Source organism: Oncorhynchus kisutch, linkage group LG5, assembly GCF_002021735.2.
Source record: "Oncorhynchus kisutch isolate 150728-3 linkage group LG5, Okis_V2, whole genome shotgun sequence".
NCBI lineage: Eukaryota > Metazoa > Chordata > Actinopteri > Salmoniformes > Salmonidae > Oncorhynchus > Oncorhynchus kisutch.
In genome coordinates this window covers 72,801,140-72,822,368 of record NC_034178.2, presented here as the reverse complement: position 1 = coordinate 72,822,368, position 21,229 = coordinate 72,801,140, and the positions used below count along the sequence as shown (strand labels likewise).

Sequence of the window (21,229 nt, the reverse complement as noted above, 5' to 3'; positions counted from 1 at the left end):
TTTTGCTTATTTATTATTTTATTTATATAATCTAGTATCAGGGCAAATGCCAGACCTAGGGTAACCACACTACTGTGTGCTAGAACATTGTTCATGTGGGAGGCAACCTGTCTGCCCTCTAGGGCCGGCAGATAGCCTAGTGGTTAGAGTGTTGGGCCAGTAACCAGCAGGTAGTCTAGTGGTTAGAGTGTTGGGCCAGTAACCAGCAGGTAGCCTAGTGGTTAGAGTGTTGGGCCAGTAACCAGCAGGTAGCCTAGTGGTTAGAGTGTTGGGCCAGTAACCAGCAGGTAGTCTAGTGGTTAGAGTGTTGGGCCAGTAACCAGCAGGTAGCCTAGTGGTTAGAGTGTTGGGCCAGTAACCAGCAGGTAGTCTAGTGGTTAGAGTGTTGGGCCAGTAACCAGCAGGTAGCCTAGTGGTTAGTGTTGGGCCAGTAACCAGCAGGTAGTCTAGTGGTTAGAGTGTTGGGCCAGTAACCAGCAGGTAGCCTAGTGGTTAGAGTGTTGGGCCAGTAACCAGCAGGTAGCCTAGTGGTTAGAGTGTTGGGCCAGTAACCAGCAGGTAGTCTAGTGGTTAGAGTGTTGGGCCAGTAACCAGCAGGTAGCCTAGTGGTTAGAGTGTTGGGCCAGTAACCAGCAGGTAGTCTAGTGGTTAGAGTGTTGGGCCAGTAACCAGCAGGTAGTCTAGTGGTTAGAGTGTTGGGCCAGTAACCAGCAGGTAGCCTAGTGGTTAGAGTGTTGGGCCAGTAACCAGCAGGTAGTCTAGTGGTTAGAGTGTTGGGCCAGTAACCAGCAGGTAGCCTAGTGGTTAGAGTGTTGGGCCAGTAACCAGCAGGTAGCCTAGTGGTTAGAGTGTTGGGCCAGTAACCAGCAGGTAGTCTAGTGGTTAGAGTGTTGGGCCAGTAACCAGCAGGTAGTCTAGTGGTTAGAGTGTTGGGCCAGTAACCAGCAGGTAGTCTAGTGGTTAGAGTGTTGGGCCAGTAACCAGCAGGTAGTCTAGTGGTTAGAGCGTTGGGCCAGTAACCAGCAGGTAGTCTAGTGGTTAGTGTTGGGCCAGTAACCAGCAGGTAGCCTAGTGGTTAGAGTGTAGAGGTGGCAGGTAGCCTAGTGGTTAGAGTGTTGAGCCAGTAACCAGCAGGTAGTCTAGTGGTTAGAGTGTTGGGCCAGTAACCAGCAGATAGCCTAGTGGTTAGAGTGTTGAGCCAGTAACCAGCAGGTAGTCTAGTGGTTAGAGTGTTGGGCCAGTAACCAGCAGATAGCCTAGTGGTTAGAGTGTTGGGCCAGTAACCAGCAGGTAGCCTAGTGGTTAGAGCGTTGGACCAGTAACCAGCAGGTAGCCTAGTGGTTAGAGTGTTGGGCCAGTAACCAGCAGGTAGTCTAGTGGTTAGAGTGTTGGGCCAGTAACCAGCAGGTAGCCTAGTGGTTAGAGTGTTGGGCCAGTAACCAGCAGGTAGCCTAGTGGTTAGAGCGTTGGGCCAGTAACCAGCAGATAGCCTAGTGGTTAGAGTGTTGGGCCAGTAACCAGCAGGTAGCCTAGTGGTTAGAGTGTTGGGCCAGTAACCAGCAGGTAGCCTAGTGGTTAGAGTGTTGGGCCAGTAACCAGCAGGTAGTCTAGTGGTTAGAGTGTTGGGCCAGTAACCAGCAGGTAGCCTAGTGGTTAGAGTGTTGGGCCAGTAACCAGCAGGTAGTCTAGTGGTTAGAGTGTTGGGCCAGTAACCAGCAGGTAGCCTAGTGGTTAGAGTGTTGGGCCAGTAACCAGCAGGTAGCCTAGTGGTTAGAGTGTTGGGCCAGTAACCAGCAGGTAGCCTAGTGGTTAGAGTGTTGGGCCAGTAACCAGCAGGTAGTCTAGTGGTTAGAGTGTTGGGCCAGTAACCAGCAGGTAGTCTAGTGGTTAGAGTGTTGGGCCAGTAACCAGCAGGTAGTCTAGTGGTTAGAGTGTTGGGCCAGTAACCAGCAGGTAGCCTAGTGGTTAGAGTGTTGGGCCAGTAACCAGCAGGTAGCCTAGTGGTTAGAGTGTTGGGCCAGTAACCAGCAGGTAGCCTAGTGGTTAGAGTGTTGGGCCAGTAACCAGCAGGTAGCCTAGTGGTTAGAGTGTTGGGCCAGTAACCAGCAGGTAGCCTAGTGGTTAGAGTGTTGGGCCAGTAACCAGCAGGTAGCCTAGTGGTTAGAGCGTTGGGCCAGTAACCAGCAGGTAGCCTAGTGGTTAGAGCGTTGGGCCAGTAACCAGCAGGTAGCCTAGTGGTTAGAGTGTTGGGCCAGTAACCAGCAGGTAGCCTAGTGGTTAGAGTGTTGGGCCAGTAACCAGCAGGTAGCCTAGTGGTTAGAGTGTTGGGCCAGTAACCAGCAGGTAGCCTAGTGGTTAGAGCGTTGGGCCAGTAACCAGCAGGTAGCCTAGTGGTTAGAGCGTTGGGCCAGTAACCAGCAGGTAGCCTAGTGGTTAGAGCGTTGGGCCAGTAACCAGCAGGTAGCCTAGTGGTTAGAGTGTTGGGCCAGTAACCAGCAGGTAGCCTAGTGGTTAGAGTGTTGGGCCAGTAACCAGCAGGTAGCCTAGTGGTTAGAGTGTTGGGCCAGTAACCAGCAGGTAGCCTAGTGGTTAGAGTGTAGAGGTGGCAGGTAGCCTAGTGGTTAGACCGTTGGGTTGTAACCGAAAGGTTGCTGGATTGAATCCCTGAGCTGACAAGGTAAAAAAAAAAATCTGTCGTTCTGCCCCTGAACAAGGCAGTTAATTAAACCCACTGTTTCCCTGTAGGCTGTCATTGTAAATAAGAATTTGTTCTAACTGACCAGTTAAATCAAGGTACTAAAAAAAAACAAAAGGGGAGAGACTATAGTACCTGCTATCTAAAAAGGATGCATACACACAAAGTAGAACATACTCTAGCCTATATCTCCTCAGAGCAAGCAGAGGTGGCAGCTGGAAGAAAGAAAGAAAGACAGCAGATGAAGAAACTTTCAGAGGAACCAGACAAAAGTTGCATCCACCGGCTTCGAAACATTCATAACTAGTACTTGTCCCTATTTGACTCAACCATCCTAATCAAGTGATTTGACAGTGTCAACATTACATGGGTACTATTTTAGTTTTAGTTTTGTAGGAATGCATTTATGCAACATTTGGTATTATGAAAAAAGACTCGTACCCCTTTTTTTTGTGTGTGTGGCTGTGTCCAGTGTTTGGGAAGAAAATATAGTTCACACTGAAAAGTTAAAACAACTAAAGGTACTTTGGATGTAATGAACAACTTTCTTTTTTTTTTTCAATCTACTTCGTGAAAAAATTATACCTAAATCTGAAAAGTCATGGACTTCAAATTGCAGATCACTCTGGAGTCCGATGTAAACAGAATGTGTGATTTTAGCCTATTAAACGCAAAGTGAGAATCAGGCAGGTCTGATTGCCGATCAAGAAAGGAAATGTTTGCATACCTCACCCGTTTTGTTGTTTGTTGTAGTTCTGATAGTTAGCTACACAATTACAAGGTAAAAAACGAATGAACTACTTAAAACACTACCAACGTTTGAATTTAGTTCAAGTACCACCAAGCTACGGCAAAATCTAATTAAATGACTAGTTGAACTACCTACAGCTATTTCACTACTCCCCAACGAACTATATACGTGTATTCACTAGTTGACTGACGGGGCGCTGTTCTGAAGTCCCCCGTCCGCCGTTATGATACTCATAAGGAACAGCCTCCATAGGAATGAATGGGAATCTACAGTGTTTCAAAGTAATGTTTCAAGAACAAAAATACATTTGACGTATTTATTTGTTGTAGTGAGGACTGCAACATAAGAACTCTATAAAAAAAAATCTAAAATGTTTTTTATATTTTAAATGTTTATTGAGAAATGATTGGTGTCTGTTCAGTTCATACAACACTATGTATTGTTCAAAAAAAAAAATATTTATTTTCCAAAACATGTAGCTTTTGAAATGAAAACATGTAGTTAGATAGCTCACTTCTCTGCACTACAAAACAATACATGTCGATTACTGTAATGTAAAGCTAATTTAATACATTATCCCATTATATTGGATAATTTAATACATTATCCCATTATATTGGATAATTTAATACATTATCCCATTATATTGGATAAGTTAATACATTATCCCATTATATTGGATAATTTAATACATTATCCCATTATATTGTGTTCAATATTACTGACCAATTTTAAGATCAATCGGATGTAAAGTTACTCCCCCAAGAAGCCAGTAAAAGACATGGCAATCGTGTCCAGATCAATAAATTGCTCTCAGTACAATTAGCCCAGGAAGTGGTTCACTAGTGAGACTGTAAAAATCACTGGGTTCACTGGTGGCCTTTTGTAAACAAGGCCTGAAAAAAAAATGTTTTACATCAAGACAAGAGTTGCCACATTTATCCAATAAACCCTTTTCCCATAACGATATCATGCAAATTATTGACATAATTACCGGCCCAGGCCGATAGTGGTCAAGTTCATGGGGTTCAAGAACAAGATAGGGGTTCTGGAAACAGCCAAGAACTTGAGGAAGATCAACGTTCTTCTCGAGGACAATCCTGAAGCTGTGCACCAGAAGATGAAAGAACTGATCCCAGCCATGAAAGCTGCCAAAGCACATGGGGACATTGCTTCCATCCGCTATGACAGACTCATTGCCTCCCCTCCATCCCAAAAGAGTGGAAGGGATGAGAGAGCCAAGCCTATGGGTTGTTAGCTTCAACCCCACAGTACACACACACCAATTGATTAATGGGCTGCTGAATGTGTTGTTTTTTTCTCCATTTTTTATCTTGCTTTGTTTGCTCTTTCCCATATTAAGTCTATCTCTGATAAGCTACCCAGGAAAGGGTTGAAAATAGCCCATTTAAATATATGCAGCCTTAGAAATAAGTTTAATGAAATCAATAACTTGCTAACATCAGATACAGTGGGGCAAACAGAGTATTTAGTCAGCCACCAATTGTGCAAGTTCTCCCACTTAAAAAGATGAGAGGCCTGTAATTTTCATCATAGGTACACTTCAACTATGACAGATAAAATGAGAAAAAAAAATCCAGAAAATCACATTGTAGGATTTTTTTAATGAATATATTTGCAAATTATGGTGGAAAATAAGTATTAGGTAAATAACAAAAGTTTATCTCAATACTTTGTTATATCGCAAACCGGTGCACCTGGCACCTACTACCATACCCTGTTCAAAGGCACTTAATTATTTTTTCTTGCCCATTCATCCTCTGAATGGCACCACATACACAATGCATATCTCAATTGTCTCAAGGCTTAAAAATCATTCTGTAGCCTGTCTCCTCCCCTTCATATACACTGATTGAAGTGGATTTAACTTGTGAGGGATCATAAGAGCAGGTGTTTATAATGTTTTGTAGAGTCTTTATGACACTGGTTGGCCTATCCCTCTGCACTGGCACAGATCAACTACTCACAGGGATCCATCCTCTGCTTTCTTCAGCGTCTCAGCATACAACACATTCTGTGCTATTCTGAGCCTGGCCACCTCAACCTGCCTCTCTCGCACCGGACACCTCTGATCCCCAGCAACATAGGCACCCCTACAGTTGACACGGATAACTTTTTCCACCGAAACTACACATCCCTTTGTCCCATGCCCTCCTGCACTCTTCCCACATCTTGGAATCTCCCTCCTACACACTGCTGTGACATGACCATAAACGTGGCACCTGAAACCCTGCAGCGAGTTCGGCACAAAAGCTCTAAAAGTAACTCATATATCCTAACATGACTTTGTCGGGTATCACCAGCTGCCTGCTACAGCTGTCTACTACCTTAGATACGGATAACGTGATTTGGCAGACGTGATCAGCAGAGCTAGAGCTAAGCCTGTCCAGCTAGAAAACATAAAAGTAAGTATTTTGAGAAAAATTGACGTAGCCAACAAATGGAAATGTGTTCAAAATAAATAAATGCACACTATGTAAAAACCAGCTCCTCCCTCGACAGAGATCGATCATCTCGAAAATAAAACCAGATTGCTTACTACGGCTCACCACCTACCTCAAAACACCTGGCAACTTGGAAATCATGTTCAAGCGGATTACTTCCCCCTGTATATATAGCCTCGTTATTATTTTGTGTTACTTTTTAAACTAGATTTTTTTATGTAAATATTTTTTTAAACTTATTTTTCTTAACTGCATTGTTGGTTAAGGGCTTGTAAGTAAGCATTTCACGGTAAGGTCTAAACCTTTTGTATTCGGCATATGTGAAAAATAAAATTTGATTTGAAAGTGTTTTGCTTTATGAAAAGTCGACTGCAAGTTTCTGCAGTGGCTCTTCACCAACTTCATCCTGAAGCCATCGCCTGGATTGTGGGAGGTTCTATTGTCAACCAATCAGTAGGTTGTTTTTGTTTGACCCACGCAAACGTGACCAAAGACGTGACTGAAACAGGAACAAACGTTGTATTCATGTTAGCTAGCAGTGGATATACAAACGAATGGGAAATATGAGGCTCTCGCTCACTAATTGATTGTGCAATCCACACACATATGATTTCAGTTTGTGAGGATGTGATATGGTGGTTGGAAACATGTTTATTTCAATCAAATGTATTTATAAAGCCCTTCTTACATCACCTGATGTCACAAAGTGCTGTACAGAAACCCAGCTTAAAACCCCAAACAGCAAGCAATGCAGGTGTAGAAGCACGATGGCTAGGAAAACTCCCTAGAAAGGCCAGAACCTAGGAAGAAACCTAGAGAGGAACTAGGCTATGAGGGGTGGCCAGTCCTCTTCTGGCTGTGCCGGGTGGAGATTATAACAGAACATGGCCAAGCTGTTCAAATGTTCATAGATGACCAGCAGGGTCAAATAATAATAATCACAGTGGTTGTCGAGGGTGCAACAGGTCAGCACCTCAGGAGTAAATGTCAGTTGGCTTTTCATAGCCGATCATTCAGAGTATCTCTACCGCTCCTGCTGTCTCTAGAGAGTTGAAAACAGCTGGTCTGGGACAGGTAGCACGTCGGTGAACAGGTCAGGGTTCCATAGCCACAGTCAGAACAGTTGAAACTGGAGCAGCAAGTCTACACAACACAGCCCTTATTTTAAGGGTTTCTAAAATCCCCTTTGTGAAAAATGAATGGTGGAAAAACAATGGAAAAATTTCCCTGTTTGACCGCTAGGTTTTATGGGTATTATGACACTTCCACTGTGGGGCTCTATACTGACAAGTTACACGTCTATCCACTCTACCGAATGAGAGTCGTTGTCCACAAAGCAGCACGGTGGGCTGTCTTGCTCCCACCAATCCTTTCTTTGGTTTGGTGGATAGTAGGCCGTCATTGTAAATAATAATTTGTTCTTAACTGACTTGCCTTGTTTAATAAAAAATTAAATACATCCCATTATAGTAATACTTTTTTGAATATTCGATGAGGGTTGTGTACGTCAGCCGCCTGTATTCAATGGAGAGAGATGCTACACTACACGCCTCATGACATGAATATGCATATACATCAAGACAACTCCGATATAGTTTTTTCTCTCAAAGTTGCCAGGATGTTAAGTGTCCTACTTATATATCAATACACTCGTAACAACTTAAGCATGACGCTTCTATTCGATCAAATAAACCTCACGTGGCAAGTAAGCCATTCATTTTTGTTGTTGACCAAATTCGACACTTTCATTGACCTCCACACAAAAAAATCCTTGCTCGGTGAGCGAAACAATGCCACGTCCTGGAGGGATAGTTGGGCCTCTCTCTTCCTCTATGTTAACACTCACAACGCGCCCATTATGACAGTTGAGCACCTGTCGTGTGTTGTGCCATTTTGGGGTTCCCAATCGTTTACTCACATATTGGGGCAACTTTATGTTATCCAGATTTTCGATGTTAGTTATCATGTCCATTCACTTATATATATAAATATATAAATATTGTAAGACACAAATATATATAAATAAATAAAGTAGCATTTTGACAGCACTTCCTAGCCACGTTGTTTTTCTGTGATTGGTCAAGAAACCAAAGGGGCGCGGCCAAATAAGGATTTGAGACGTTCTATTATCGGCTATGGTTACTAATAAAACGCAAAATAAAACCCGCATTTTAGAGATCCTGATAATACTATGCACTCATATAGTCTTAAATAAATTCATATTATATCCACAATTATGTTGTTGTTTTTTAGCCCCAATGGCAAATGTGAAGGTGCATATTTTAATTCCAACGTCCCTTTTACGTCACAAGTTGTAGTCGAAAGGCATTGTGGTCTAGATCCGCCCGGAAAGATAGTTTTAAAGTGTATCTTGTCATTCAAGGATTTAAAACCCCGTATTTCCACGTTGTTTAGTGGTTACGTGTCATATTGATACATAGTCAGTTCTAGCTATTTCTTAACGTTTTGAAGAAACAAGTTGGCAAAGGATTTATTAACTTTTTGAGTGAGTTTTGTTTTGTCTTTTTGTACTTTGTTGTTGATTTAGCTACCATCCAGCTAGCTAGCCAACTTAACGATTGTTGGCTAGGGAGCTAACGTTACTTACTGTACGTTTAGCTAGGTAGATGTATGAAGTTTGACTAGCTAAAGATGTACAGTTTATTTATAGTTTTTCTTTCTTTTCAAAGAGATCGTTTGAAGTGCCTCAACTCTCCAGTAAAAATGATGCTTGATGGTTATTGAATTTGCTGGTTTCATATTTCATTCATTTAGCTATCTTCGATAGCTAGCTAACCAAGACAGGACGCTAACTTAACTATCTAACTTGGGTAGTTAACTAAATAAGCTTCCTGTGAGTTGAAACCACTGATTTGTTTACTCGTATCAGCTGAACATATTTTGTTATCACGGTGTATTTGTCCAGACAGACAGTTATTAGCTAATCAGCTAACTTGCTACTAGGACTGAGGAAGGCAGAAGGTGCACGTAGTTAGCTGGCTGGGGTGTATTCAGGAACAATACATGGTTTCTAGTATGTTGTAAGGTTATTTACATTGTACCATCAAGGACAATCGCTTACTAGGGGAGTGAATGAGGGTGACCGCCTGTGACACTGTCAACACTTGCTCAACTAGACTGTTATAAATATAACTACTGTTAAGGGGTAAACCAAAGATTACACATTTTCAGCCATGGTTTAGTCATTACATTTCAATCTAAACAGCAATGGTTTCTGAACACACTTCTTTACAGCTACACCTCTGAATCCAATGTTGCATGTGTATGACTGTTCTAGTACAGTCATGATGGATTCACTCATATCACACGTTTTTGATTATTGTATCTAGGCTCCACTATAACCTCAATCTCCCAGGACTTGATGCTCGCGGCCATCCTGATCTCTTCAACCCATTGATGACCCCATCTCGTACTGGGCCAAGATGAAAGCTCTGATCCTAGTCGGTGGCTATGGGACTCGACTCAGGCCTTTAACCCTCAGTGTGCCTAAACCACTGGTGGAGTTTGCCAACAAACCCATCCTTCTGCATCAAGTTGAAGCCCTGGTCAAGGTTAGTGACTCCAACAACCTGTCATTGTGAATATTAATTTATCATTGATGTGTAATCTATTTACTGTAACATTCACATGCGTAGTGTAGATGGATCGGCTGTACCGAGTACAGTATGCACAATGACAGAATGTCAATGTATTATCCAAATGTTTAAAAAAAAATATTGAAGAAAAAATAGTGTCTAATTGTTTACACAATTGGACATCGGAGAACACCTCATTGACAACAAGCTGGAGTGCTATTTTGTTAGTAGTTTAAACAAGACCTGGTAGAATTGCTTCTCAAGGCTGACTAGTGAGTCTATTGCTCTGACTGCTGTTGGGCCTCAAGGCTGACTAGTGAGTCTATTGCTCTGACTGCTGTTGGGCCTCAAGGCTGACTAGTGAGTCTATTGCTCTGACTGCTGTTGGGCCTCAAGGCTGACTAGTGAGTCCTACAACCTGCCATCATGTACATTCATAGATCATAAATCCATGCTCTCTATCTGGTAGATTATAATTCTGTAACATTCACATGTATAGTGACCGTACCTACCGACTCCAGTACAGTGTAAATGGCTGTATCTGGGTTTCTGTACGGCACTTTGAAATATAGAAGGGCTATATAAATACATTTGATTTGATATCTACAGTTGAAGTCAGAAGTTTACATGCACTTAGGTTGGAGTCATTAAAACTTGTTTTTCAACAACTTCACAAATTTCTTGTTAGCAAACTATATTTTTGCCAAGTCAGTTAGGACATCCACTTTGACACAAGTAATTTTTCCAACAATTGTTTCCAGACAGATTATTTTACTTATAATTCACTGCATCACAATTCCAGTGGGTCAGAAGTTTACATACACTAAGTTGAATGTGCCTTTAAACAGCTTGGACAATCCCAGTCATGGCTTTAGAAGCTTCTGATAGGCTAATTGACATCATGTGAGTTAATTGGAGGTGTACCTGTTGATGTATTTCAAGGCCTACCTTCAAACTCAGTGCCTCTTTGCTTGACATCATGGGAAAATCAAAAGAAATCAGCCAAGACCTCAGGAAAAAAAAATTGTACGCAAGTATACAAACAATAGTACGCAATTATAAACACCATGGGACCCCACAGCCGTCAAACCACTCAGGAAGTAGACGCGTTCTGTCTCCTAGAGATGAACGTACTTTGGTGCGAAAAGTGCAAATCAATCCCAGAACAACCGCAAAGGACCTTGTGAAAATGCTGGAGGAAACAGGTGCAAAAGTATCTATATCCAGTCAAACGGGTCCTATATCGACACTCGGCAAGGAAGAAGCCACTGCACCAAAACCACCATAAAAAAGACAGACTACGGTTTACAACTGCACATGGATGGAACACCATCCCAACCGTGAAGCACGGGGGTGGCAGCATCATGTTGTGGGGGTGGCAGCATCATGTTGTGGGGGTGCTTTGCTGCAGGAGGAACTGTTGCACTTCACAAAATAGATGGCTTCATGAGGAAGGAAAATTATGTGGATATATTGAAGCAACATATCAAGACATCAGTCAGGAAGTTAAAGATTGGTTGCAAATGGGTCTTCCAAACTGACAATTGGGGTCCAAGCATTCTTCCAAAGTTGTGGCAAAATGGCTTAAGGACAACAAAGTCAAGGTATTGGAGTTGGCATCACAAAGCCCTGACCTCAATCCTAAAGAAAATTTGGAGGCAGAACTGAAAAAGTGTGTGTGTGAGCAAGGAGGCCTACGAACCTGACTCGGGTACACCAGCTCTGTCAGGAGGAATGGGCCAAAATTCACCCAACTTACTGTGGTAAGCTTGTGGAAGGCTACCTAAAACGTTTGACCCAAGTTAAACAATTTAAAGGCAATACACTAAATTAGTATTTGGTAGCATGTACATTTCGGATCCACTGGGATTGTGATGAAAGTAAAATATGAAATAAATCATTCTCTCTACTATTATTCTGACATTTCAAATTTTTTAAATAAACTGGTGATCCTAAGACAGGGAATTTCTACTAGGATTAAATGTCAGGAATTGTGCAAAACTTGAGTTTAAATGTATTTGGCTAAGGTGTATGTAAACTTCCGACTTCAACTGTACCTACTCCAGTGTAAATGGCCGTACCTACCTACTCCAGTACAGTGTACACAGGGTAGACCTTCTTATTCCTTACTGTACACTCAACACAATGAAACGTTTTGTATCCAGGAAAGGGAAGTGTACGTTGTTTATTCTGTGTCTTGACTGTCGACAGGCTGGAGTTAACCATGTGATCCTGGCTGTCAGTTACATGTCTGATCTGTTGGAGCGAGAGATGAGGGTTCAGGAAGAGAGGGTAAGGCTTTTTTTTTTCTTCCTATTGTCAATATATGTATTGTTTTTTGTATTTTAGCTTTTTGTCAAAAAAAATTACTAAGCACTTGACACGCGTACTGTTTTCTGTTTTACAGCTTGGTATTAGAATCTCCCTGTCACATGAGAAGGAACCCCTTGGAACAGGTACAACCTGCTGATCAACTGGGGCGTATGCAGTCATTAGTCTGCTCCTACAAGTTAGGGAGAAATCTCACCAGACCATTTGTCTGTGTGCATAGTACAGGGCTGTCGGCGCGGTATCTTATTTTAATCATTGGTTTGGGGGGGAGGGGGTAGGTAGATCAGCTTTAATATTGCAGATTGTAGCTTCCATCAATATAATGTCTGCATCATCCCCCATACATTTTAATGTGTGTATGTGCGTGTGTGTATATATATATATATATATATCTCACACACACACACACACACACACACACACAAATCTTTTAAAAAAACAATATTTTCCTTTATTACTTTCTAACCCTACCTCCCCTAATTGGAGTTAACTAGCGAACAAACACTCTTAGGCTTCTACTTCCTGCTTACAGATTTTATGGGCCCAGTCTATTTCACAATAGTTTAATTATTATTATTTTACTCCTGTCCTTCCTCTAACTTCAACCTCTCCTATTTCTTTCACAAAAGTAATGAACCAATATATGTTTTATGGACAGCCGTGTTTTACATGAGTTATCTTGTTATTAGTTTGTTATCGTTCCCAACGTTCAGCTCCGTTCAAACCCCTCCCATCTATCTCATAACACCATCCATATTGGATTTCGGTTTGCCATATATTTTTCAACTGTGCTGTTATCTTTCACAAGTTCTGAACCTTTCTATTCTCATCATTTCTACAGATTATAAATTGAAAAAATAAACCTTTTTGCTAAAATAATTATTATATTATTGATCAATTGACTTGATTTTTCTTATAAAAAAAGGTTAAGTAAATACATTTGGCCATTTTCAACCCCGCAGCAATAGATCCTTTCATTGGTATAAAAATCAAGTTGATTGAATAGAATTGAGCTGTTCACCTCCAGTTTTGGTCCTTTATCCTTACGGATATTTAAAGTTAATAGAATTGTTAACTCCGTGTATGTTTATCTTGTCGTCGTTCCCCCCCCCCAGCCGGTCCTCTTGCTCTGGCCAGAGAGCTGCTAACGGACAACGACGAGCCATTCTTCGTCCTCAACAGTGACGTAATCTGTGACTTCCCCTTCGAGGACATGTTAAAGTTCCACAAGCACCATGGCAGAGAGGGGACCATTGTGGTAAGTGGAAACTGTTATTGTTGGCCCTGTAGCTCTTACACCCTAGATACTCCTGTAGATCTGAGAGGATTGGCTGGGTTTAAGCCACATGGTGAAAAATACCACCCAGCCTATCGGATGGCAAGGTGGAAATACTACCACGTTGCTTATAAACCTATCAGGAGTATTTAGAGGCAAGGGCCCTCTGCTGTTAGAGCAGGCCAATCAACACTGTCAAACTGTTTCAGGGGATCAGCTTGAGCAAGACGAGACCTCTAATGAGTTATTGGTGATGCAAGGGGATTGGTAGACTGCAATGTCGTCCGTCTCAAACGAGCGCTGGTGACCGTGTCTGTTCCTAGGTGACGAAGGTAGAGGAGCCGTCGAAGTATGGCGTGGTGATGTACGAGGTAGAGAGCGGACGCATCCACCGATTTGTGGAGAAACCCCAGGTGTTCGTCTCCAACAAGATCAACGCTGGGATGTACATCTTTAGCCCAACCATGCTCAAGAGGATCAAGGTTAGTGCGGATGTGAAACCTCTTCATTTTATCACATAATATGATGTTTCGACACAGCTAGTAAAGAAAACTGTTTTTTTTCTTCATGGATTTAGAATCTATTTTGAATCTATTTTGTAACCTTAAGCCGATGTTCTGAAAATGTGTCCACTCACTGTACTGTAAGTCACGTTGGATAAAATGGTGTGCTAAAGTGGATTGTGGTACGTACACTGTGTACAAGACATTAGAAACGCCTCGATTCGTTGTGGCATGGATTCTACAAGGTGCTGAAGGCGTTCCACAGGGATGCTGGCCCATGTTGACTCCAATGCTTCCCACAGTTGTCAAGTTGGCTGGATGTCCTTTGTGTGGTGGACCATTCTTGATACACACGGGAGACTGTTTAGCGTTATAATCCCAGCAGCGTTGCAGTTCTTGAAACACTCAAACCGGTGCGCCTGGCACCTACTACCGTAACCCATTCAAAGGCACTTAAAATCTTTTGTTTTGCCCATTCACCCTTGGAATGGTACCACATACACAATCCATGTCTCAAGGCTTAAAAATCCTTCTTTGACATCAACACGGGACATCAGTAGGGGACCATAACTTTAATCTGGCCAGTCTATGTCATGGAAAGAGCAGGTGTTCATGTTTGTTTTTTGTTTTTTTACACTCCGTGTATATTGTATTCTTCCAGCTCAGGCCCACCTCTATTGAGAAAGAGATCTTCCCGTTCATGGCTGAGGAGAACCATCTCTACGCAATGGAGCTACAAGGGTTCTGGATGGACATTGGTCAGCCTAAGGACTTCCTGACAGGGATGTGTATGTACCTGCAGTCTGTACGACAACACACACCTGACAGACTGAAGACTGGGCCTGGGTTCCTGGGTAACGTGCTGGTGGTGAGTCAACCAGTCTGACACAGGGATCATATAACTCTGTGCAACAAGGCAGGCAGATCTGAAAAAAACATTAGCAGTAGCCCTCTGATTGGCTTGGTGGTGGCTCCTTCATTTAGCTGCCCTCTGATTGGTTTGGTGGTGGCTCCTCCATTTAGCTGCCCTCTGATTGGCTTGGTGGTGGCTCCTCCATTTAGCTGCCCTCTGATTGGCTTGGTGGCGGCGCCTCCATTTAGCTGCCCTCTGATTGGCTTGGTGGCGGCTCCTCCATTTAGCTGCCCTCTGATTGGCTTGGTGGCTGCTCCTCCATTTAGCTGCCCTCTGATTGGCTTGGCGTTGGCTCCTCCATTTAGCTGCCCTCTGGTTGGCTTGGCGGCGGCTCCTCCATTTAGCTGACACCTTTCAGGTCATGAGGTCCTAGGGTTTGTGTCTGGACTAAGCCACAAAATATAGACATTCACCGGGTGTATGATTTTAGTCCATTCCATCAATTACTGTATAAATAAGTTACACATGTGGTATGTTCCTGCAGTTACAGACACATCCCACCAGAGGGAGCCTCGTCAGAACATCAGATATAACCAGGCTCTTTGTCATCGGTGTGCTGATCTAGGATCAGTTTAGCCTTTAGATCCATAATGAATACGAGTATATGAACAAAATGGACCTGATCCAAGATCAGCTTTATATGTACATGCCATATTCTAACCTGGCATTGCTCTGTGTTCTGGTCCAGGATCCTACAGCCCAGATAGGGGAGAACTGCACCATCGGGCCCAACGTGACCATCGGGGCGGGGGTGGTGCTGGAGGACGGGGTCAGGATTAAAAGGTGTACGGTACTGAAGGGGTCAAGGGTCAGATCACACTCTTGGCTCGAGTCCTGCATCGTAGGGTGGAGCTCCTCAGTAGGACAGTGGGTGAGTAGAGGAGACACACACACACACACACACACAGTGGGTGATTAGACCCTGTTGAATATAGTTATATCTGTGTAATAATACCACAGAGAGATTATTTGTAGAGGACTGTTTACTACTTCCTTAACTAGACTCAATCTTCACACACACTCACACACGCACGTGGTCTCCCCAAGCAACACGCTCACTCACACAACTGCTGATGTAAAAAAAGGCCTTGATGAGTAAATTTGTGTTGATCTAGACCATATATATATATATATATATATATATATATATATATATATATTACTACCGTTCTTAGAAATGTCCTTGTTTTATAAAGGTAATAAAATATTTCTGTCCATTTCAAAATAACATCAAATTGATCAAAAATAAAGTGTAGACATTGTTAATGTTGTGAAGGACTATTGTAGCTGGCAATGTTAACACAGCTGAAAACTGTTGTTCTGATTATTAAAGAAGCAATAAAACTGGCCTTCTTTAAACTAGTTGAGTATCTGGAGCATCATCGGAATAGATTAAGATGGGCAAAAGAACATAGACAAGCACTGTTCCTCTGTCCAGGGTCTGTCTGTGTCTTTTGCCCATCTTAATCTATTCAGACGCCTCAAGTCGCCAGATGACGACTTGTGAGGCGTCTGTTTCTCAAACTAAATACTCTAATGGACTTGTCCTCTTTCTCAGTTGTGCACCGGGGCCTCCCACTCCTATTTCTATTCTGGTTAGAGCCAGTTTGCGCTGTTCTGTGAAGGGAGTAGTACACAGTGTTGTACAAGATCTTCAGTTTCTTGGCAATTTCTCTGCATGGAATAGCCTTAATTTCTCAGAACAAGAATAGACTGACAAGTTTCAGAAGAAAGGTCTTTGTTTCTGGCCATTTTGACCCAGTCGAACCCACAAATGCAGATGCTCCAGATACTCAACTAGTCTAAAGAAGGCCAGTTTTATTGCTTATTTAATCAGAACAACAGTTTTCAGCTGTACTAAAATAATTGCAAAAGGGGTTTCTAATGATCAATTAGCCTTTTAAAATGATAAACTTGGATTAGCTAACACAACGTGCCATTGGAACACAGGAGTGATGGCTGCTGATAATGGGCCTCTGTTCACCGATGTAGATATTCCATAAAAAAATCTGCCGTTTCCTGCTACAATAGTCATTTACAACATTAACAATGTCTACACTGTATTTCTGATAAATTTGATGGTATTTTAATGGACAAAAAAAAGATGAGCTTTTCTTTCAAAAACAAGGACATTTTCTGTTGAACATTCGTGTATATTAATAGAATAGCTGTGATATGGAACATGTTATTTTGTGGGGGGGGGGCTGAACTGCTTCATTAACATGACTCTACTGATGGTGACACACAACCCTGCCTGAGTAATATGGAGGTTTGACATCACAAATACCTGGTGTGCTTGATTCCGTTGGTCTAGTACACAGGATATGACACAACGGAATTGTCCCAAAAGACTACAGAATTCCAAGTCATACTTTCCAATATACTTCACGTAAACACAGTATGGCTGCGTTCTACACAGGCAGCCCAATTCTGATCCTTCAGCCAATTGTTTGCATAAGAGCTGAATCTGGGCGGCCTGTATAAACGCAGCCTGTGTGACTCAGGGTCTGTTTCGATCTAGGAGAAAATATTTGTTGGGTTTCTCCCTGTCGTGATCATATCTGTCCCTGACTGTGTGCTCTTTTCCCTCTCTGAAAGTATTTCACATAATGTCCGGTGTGTGACCGAGGTCTGTGAGCAATGATTAGTCCCAAACGCCAAGCCAAAATCATCAAACGCACATCAGCTCAAACATTTGAAATAACATTTTGAAAAAAATGTCTATTTAACATGTATACAGTATATGACCTAGGGCTTTATCGAGCTCTCTCTTTAACTCTCTTTAACTCTCTTTAACTCTCTGTCTCTGTCTCTGTCTCTCTCTCTGTCTCTCTCTCTGTCTCTCTCTCTGTCTCTCTCTCTCTCTCTCAGGTGCGTATGGAGAATGTGACCGTCCTCGGGGAGGATGTTATTGTGAACGACGAGCTCTACCTCAACGGTGCCAACGTGCTTCCTCACAAGTCCATCACCGACTCAGTGCCTGAACCGCGCATCATCATGTAGTTCTAGAACAACACAGGCCACCAGCGCTTTCTTAGAACCGGGCCTCAAGCGCTTGAAGTGCCACAGAGATGGGTTTCTAGTAGTACTGGGTGCCGGTCCGATTCTGCTGACATTCTACCCCTTGTCCTCTGTCATATGCTATATGTTTAGCACGGAGGAGTGGAACGAAAGCAGAAACAGACTAGTACCCAGGCTAGGGTACCCAGGCTAGGATCTGGGTAGTGGGGGCTTACATTTTAAACCAAGGACAACTAGCTAGTTACGGCCTGGTCTAGAATCAATTCCTAGCTCCTCCACCCTAGACTCTTAAGTAGATCTGAAACAGTTGGTTAGTTGAGGTCCACGCAGTATGATAGCAGCATCACCTTGCCTTCTGGTGGGTTATGGGCTGTTTTTAAACACTTCTCTTTTTCAAAATACATGTTTGTGTTTCAATGAGGCAAACCTGTACAAATAAAGGATACATTTTTGCCATATTGCTGACCCCTATCCAATCCTCTTATGTACACCAGGGGTTGATTCTGGTCTGGGTTGGCTACCTGTCAGTATGGTGGATAGACAGTCAGGGTCTGAAATGGCACCCTATTCCTTATTTAGTACACTACATTTGACTGGTGGCTCTGGTTGACAGTAGTGCACTAAATAAGGAATATGGTGCCATTTGGGGATGTTTATGCTCTGATTCCAACTTCTTCTGCTGCCAGTCAACTGGCTCTACTGTTGATTTGATTAGGACCCTCATTGGTCAATAGATTTGTTTGTTTTGATCTTAAGGATTCTGGTTAAGCTGATCATTTAGATGCAACAGTGTCTGTAAAACTATCCCCCGTTGTGAGCCGTTCCATTTGATTTCATTATCACAGGATACTCTTAAAAGTCCTTCTTCGCATCCTGTCTCCTGCTTTGTTTCTGAGAGGAAAGGATGTGAGGAATCAAGGAAGCACTTTTGAGATTAATTCAAACCCTAAACATATTATTGCCTGTTTTTTTTTTTTTGTTTTTTTTTAAGAGGAATATTTTTGTCATTGACTGATCCGATTGTATTTTCCCCCAAGACCACTAGAGTACTGAGATATAGAGTTAAACGTCCAGGTTGTAAAATATACATCTTTCTCTTCTAAAGGTGAGCGGTAGGTTTGAATATTCCTGTTAACTTCTCCTCAAATTTGCCTGTTTTCCAGAAATCCTTGTTTGGAATATTCCTGGAATTACAAGGGAATAACTAGGAAATCCAGCCAGGATTTTGATCAAAATCCAGGGAATTTTTGCAGAAGTTAGCGGAATTTTGCGACTAGGTTGACGTAAAGATTGTTCTTCAATGTGTCCCTTGTCCAATCGATTTGTGATGTGTCAATCACCATGGAAGCGATCAGTGGAGCTGTCAATCAAACAGTAACTACTGATGATGTCACAATCAAGTGAACTCCTTTTAATTAAGTAGTTTTATCATATTAATATAATTAATTAATTGAACTTGTTTTTCTCCTAATTTTTCTATCACAATTGTCTAATGTATGTAATATTGTTTGAGATTTATTGATGAACAATATCAATAAAAGTGAGAAATGTCTCTCAAACACATCTCTACCTTACCTAGAGGCTGCCGTGTTTCTGGATAGTATTCTGTATAAATGGGTCATTAATGGGACTTGCGACAGCAATCAATAACTGAAATTGATTCTACAATTCTTCGACTAGCATGAGAATACTTTTGTCCAGCTGAAGCAAGTCCGGAACATTTTGTTCCATGGAAAATTACTTTCTAGTTTGTCAATGATATCATTTATTTGGGGTGGCAGGGTAGCCTAGTGGTTAGAGCGTTGGACTAGTAACCGGAAGGTTGCAACCCCCGAGCTGACAAGGTACAATTTCAGTTATAAATCTGTCGTTCTGCCCTGACACTTACACTGTCTTGATGTTTCAGACTACACTGCCTCAGTGTTTCAGAAAAACAAACCATTTCACAGATAGTGTGCTCAGAGAGAAACACCTGAAACCAATAAATGTGTTTCTAATTATGATCTCTTATTATAATGATTATGTCACTACAAAAGAAGTGTGCTATTGTATTCTATTAATCTACAATCCTCTGTATAGTCAGGGTCTGAAACCCACAAATTCCTATTGAAAATCAGAATTTGTTCTTACCTGACTAGTTAAATAAAGGTAAAATAAATTATTCAGGAAATGCAAAGTGATGTCATGAAGGGAGTGTTGTTGTTTTTGTTTTTTGTGTTTTTTTGTTTACCTCGCCTATAGGTGACAGTATTTGATAAACGTTTACAAAGGCTGTTCCTGAAATGACAACCTATTTACTATGTAGTGCCCTTAATTTGACCAGGGGACCCATAGGGCTCTGATGATAAACGTTGTACTAAAGGATAAAGGTACCATTTCAGTGAACGTTCTCTGAAGTATGCGTGATTTCAGGATTGACTGTAAAATCTAGTAATTAAGAAGAAGAAAAAAATATTGTTTTGTTTTAAAACCCTAATTCTACTTTACATTGCGTCCTATTTCATACCAATGTTTATATTCTGTTGGGTGTATAAGCAACGTTGGCCCCGTCACACATCGGTTTTTAAAAACACGGTGGAAATGATTCATTATTCTTACCACATTCCAGAGTAAGTATGGTTGACTGTCTCGTTCTCGTCCCCCGCATTCTAACTTCAGCGCGTGGGTTTGTATTACGTACGCCTGAATCATCCCACTCTTCCATTTAAAAAAGGCCAAATAAAGCCGTTTGGTTTAACAGTACAGGAAACGTCTCTCCAACTTTTTAACTTAAGAGATCACCACGATGTCTACATCCCAAATGACGGTCTCTTCCTATGTAGGGAACAGGGCACTGTTTGGGACAGGTCCTATGTGAGCAGCACATTCCTCGGGACCGATATCGCGTTCTCACTCTTCGGTGACGTCATGTCTCTCTCTGTTCCAGAGGATGGGTGTTCACAATTTGGGCGGAGGAGAAAAAGGAAAATACCACTTAAATTCTATTGGTTGTGGGATTTTTCTTATTTGATTTTTTATTTGCTGTGATTGGTTGGCATGAGTGTTCCAGGGAATCCCTCCAGCCAGTCATTTAAGTTGTCTGTTAGACTCATGTGGAGCAGAGAGTCCACAGTCCTCTAAAAAGGAGAGAGCTATCCAATACCTTTCACTTTGAAATTGTATCTCAGCCCTTCAACTTGAGCACTATGGATTTGACCTCAGGAATAGAGAAGGTGAGTGAAACACACTTGTGAATACGTTATTGTGTGTCTCAGATTTTGAGTTAATTTAACTTCTGTTTTTTTGTTTTTTTACATTTTCAACCAAAACAAGTAACAAAAATAGTAGCAAATCAGCAGAAAATGTATGTATGTATGTATGTATGTATGTATGTATGTATGTATGTACAGTATGTACTGTATGTACTGTATGTATGTATGTATGTATGTACTGTATGTATGTATGTTAGTATGTTATGTATGTATGTACTGTATGTACTGTATGTATGTATGTATGTATGTATGTACAGTATGTACTGTATGTACTGTATGTATGTATGTATGTATGTATGTACAGTATGTACAGTATGTACTGTATGTATGTATGTATGTATGTACAGTATGTACTGTATGTATGTATGTATGTATGTATGTATGTATGTACTGTATGTACTGTATGTATGTACAGTATGTACAGTGT

At 41.8% G+C, this 21,229-nt stretch overlaps 2 protein-coding genes across 2 annotated transcripts in view; both read left to right on the top strand.

The window, feature by feature from the left end:
• The first annotated feature begins 8,243 nt into the window (after positions 1-8,243).
• gmppb (GDP-mannose pyrophosphorylase B) lies at positions 8,244-19,125 on the top strand. Its single transcript, XM_020484014.2, has 9 exons — positions 8,244-8,417; positions 9,262-9,483; positions 11,719-11,799; positions 11,915-11,963; positions 12,954-13,096; positions 13,438-13,596; positions 14,279-14,485; positions 15,219-15,401; positions 17,402-19,125. Exons 2-9 carry the CDS (start codon positions 9,355-9,357, stop codon positions 17,531-17,533), a joined length of 1,083 nt encoding a protein of 360 aa, XP_020339603.1. The 5' UTR covers positions 8,244-8,417; positions 9,262-9,354; the 3' UTR covers positions 17,534-19,125.
• A 1,393-nt stretch (positions 19,126-20,518) lies between these two features.
• LOC109891669 (LIM and cysteine-rich domains protein 1-like) overlaps positions 20,519-21,229 on the top strand; it is a 35,597-nt gene continuing 34,886 nt past the window's right edge. The window contains exon 1 of the mRNA XM_031825767.1: positions 20,519-20,763. Within this exon, the coding sequence (XP_031681627.1) occupies positions 20,737-20,763 (27 nt within the window). The 5' untranslated portion in view covers positions 20,519-20,736. The remainder of the gene's footprint in view (positions 20,764-21,229) is intronic.

Bases quoted from the DNA above. Each gene is read 5' to 3' on its own strand.
- gmppb (XM_020484014.2), top strand. From the start codon at position 9,355: ATGAAAGCTCTGATCCTAGTCGGTGGCTATGGGACTCGACTCAGGCCT. The intron at 9,484-11,718 runs GTTAGTGACTCC...GACTGTCGACAG, and splicing joins AAGTTGAAGCCCTGGTCAAG to GCTGGAGTTAACCATGTGAT. The intron at 11,964-12,953 runs GTACAACCTGCT...CCCCCCCCCCAG, and splicing joins GAAGGAACCCCTTGGAACAG to CCGGTCCTCTTGCTCTGGCC.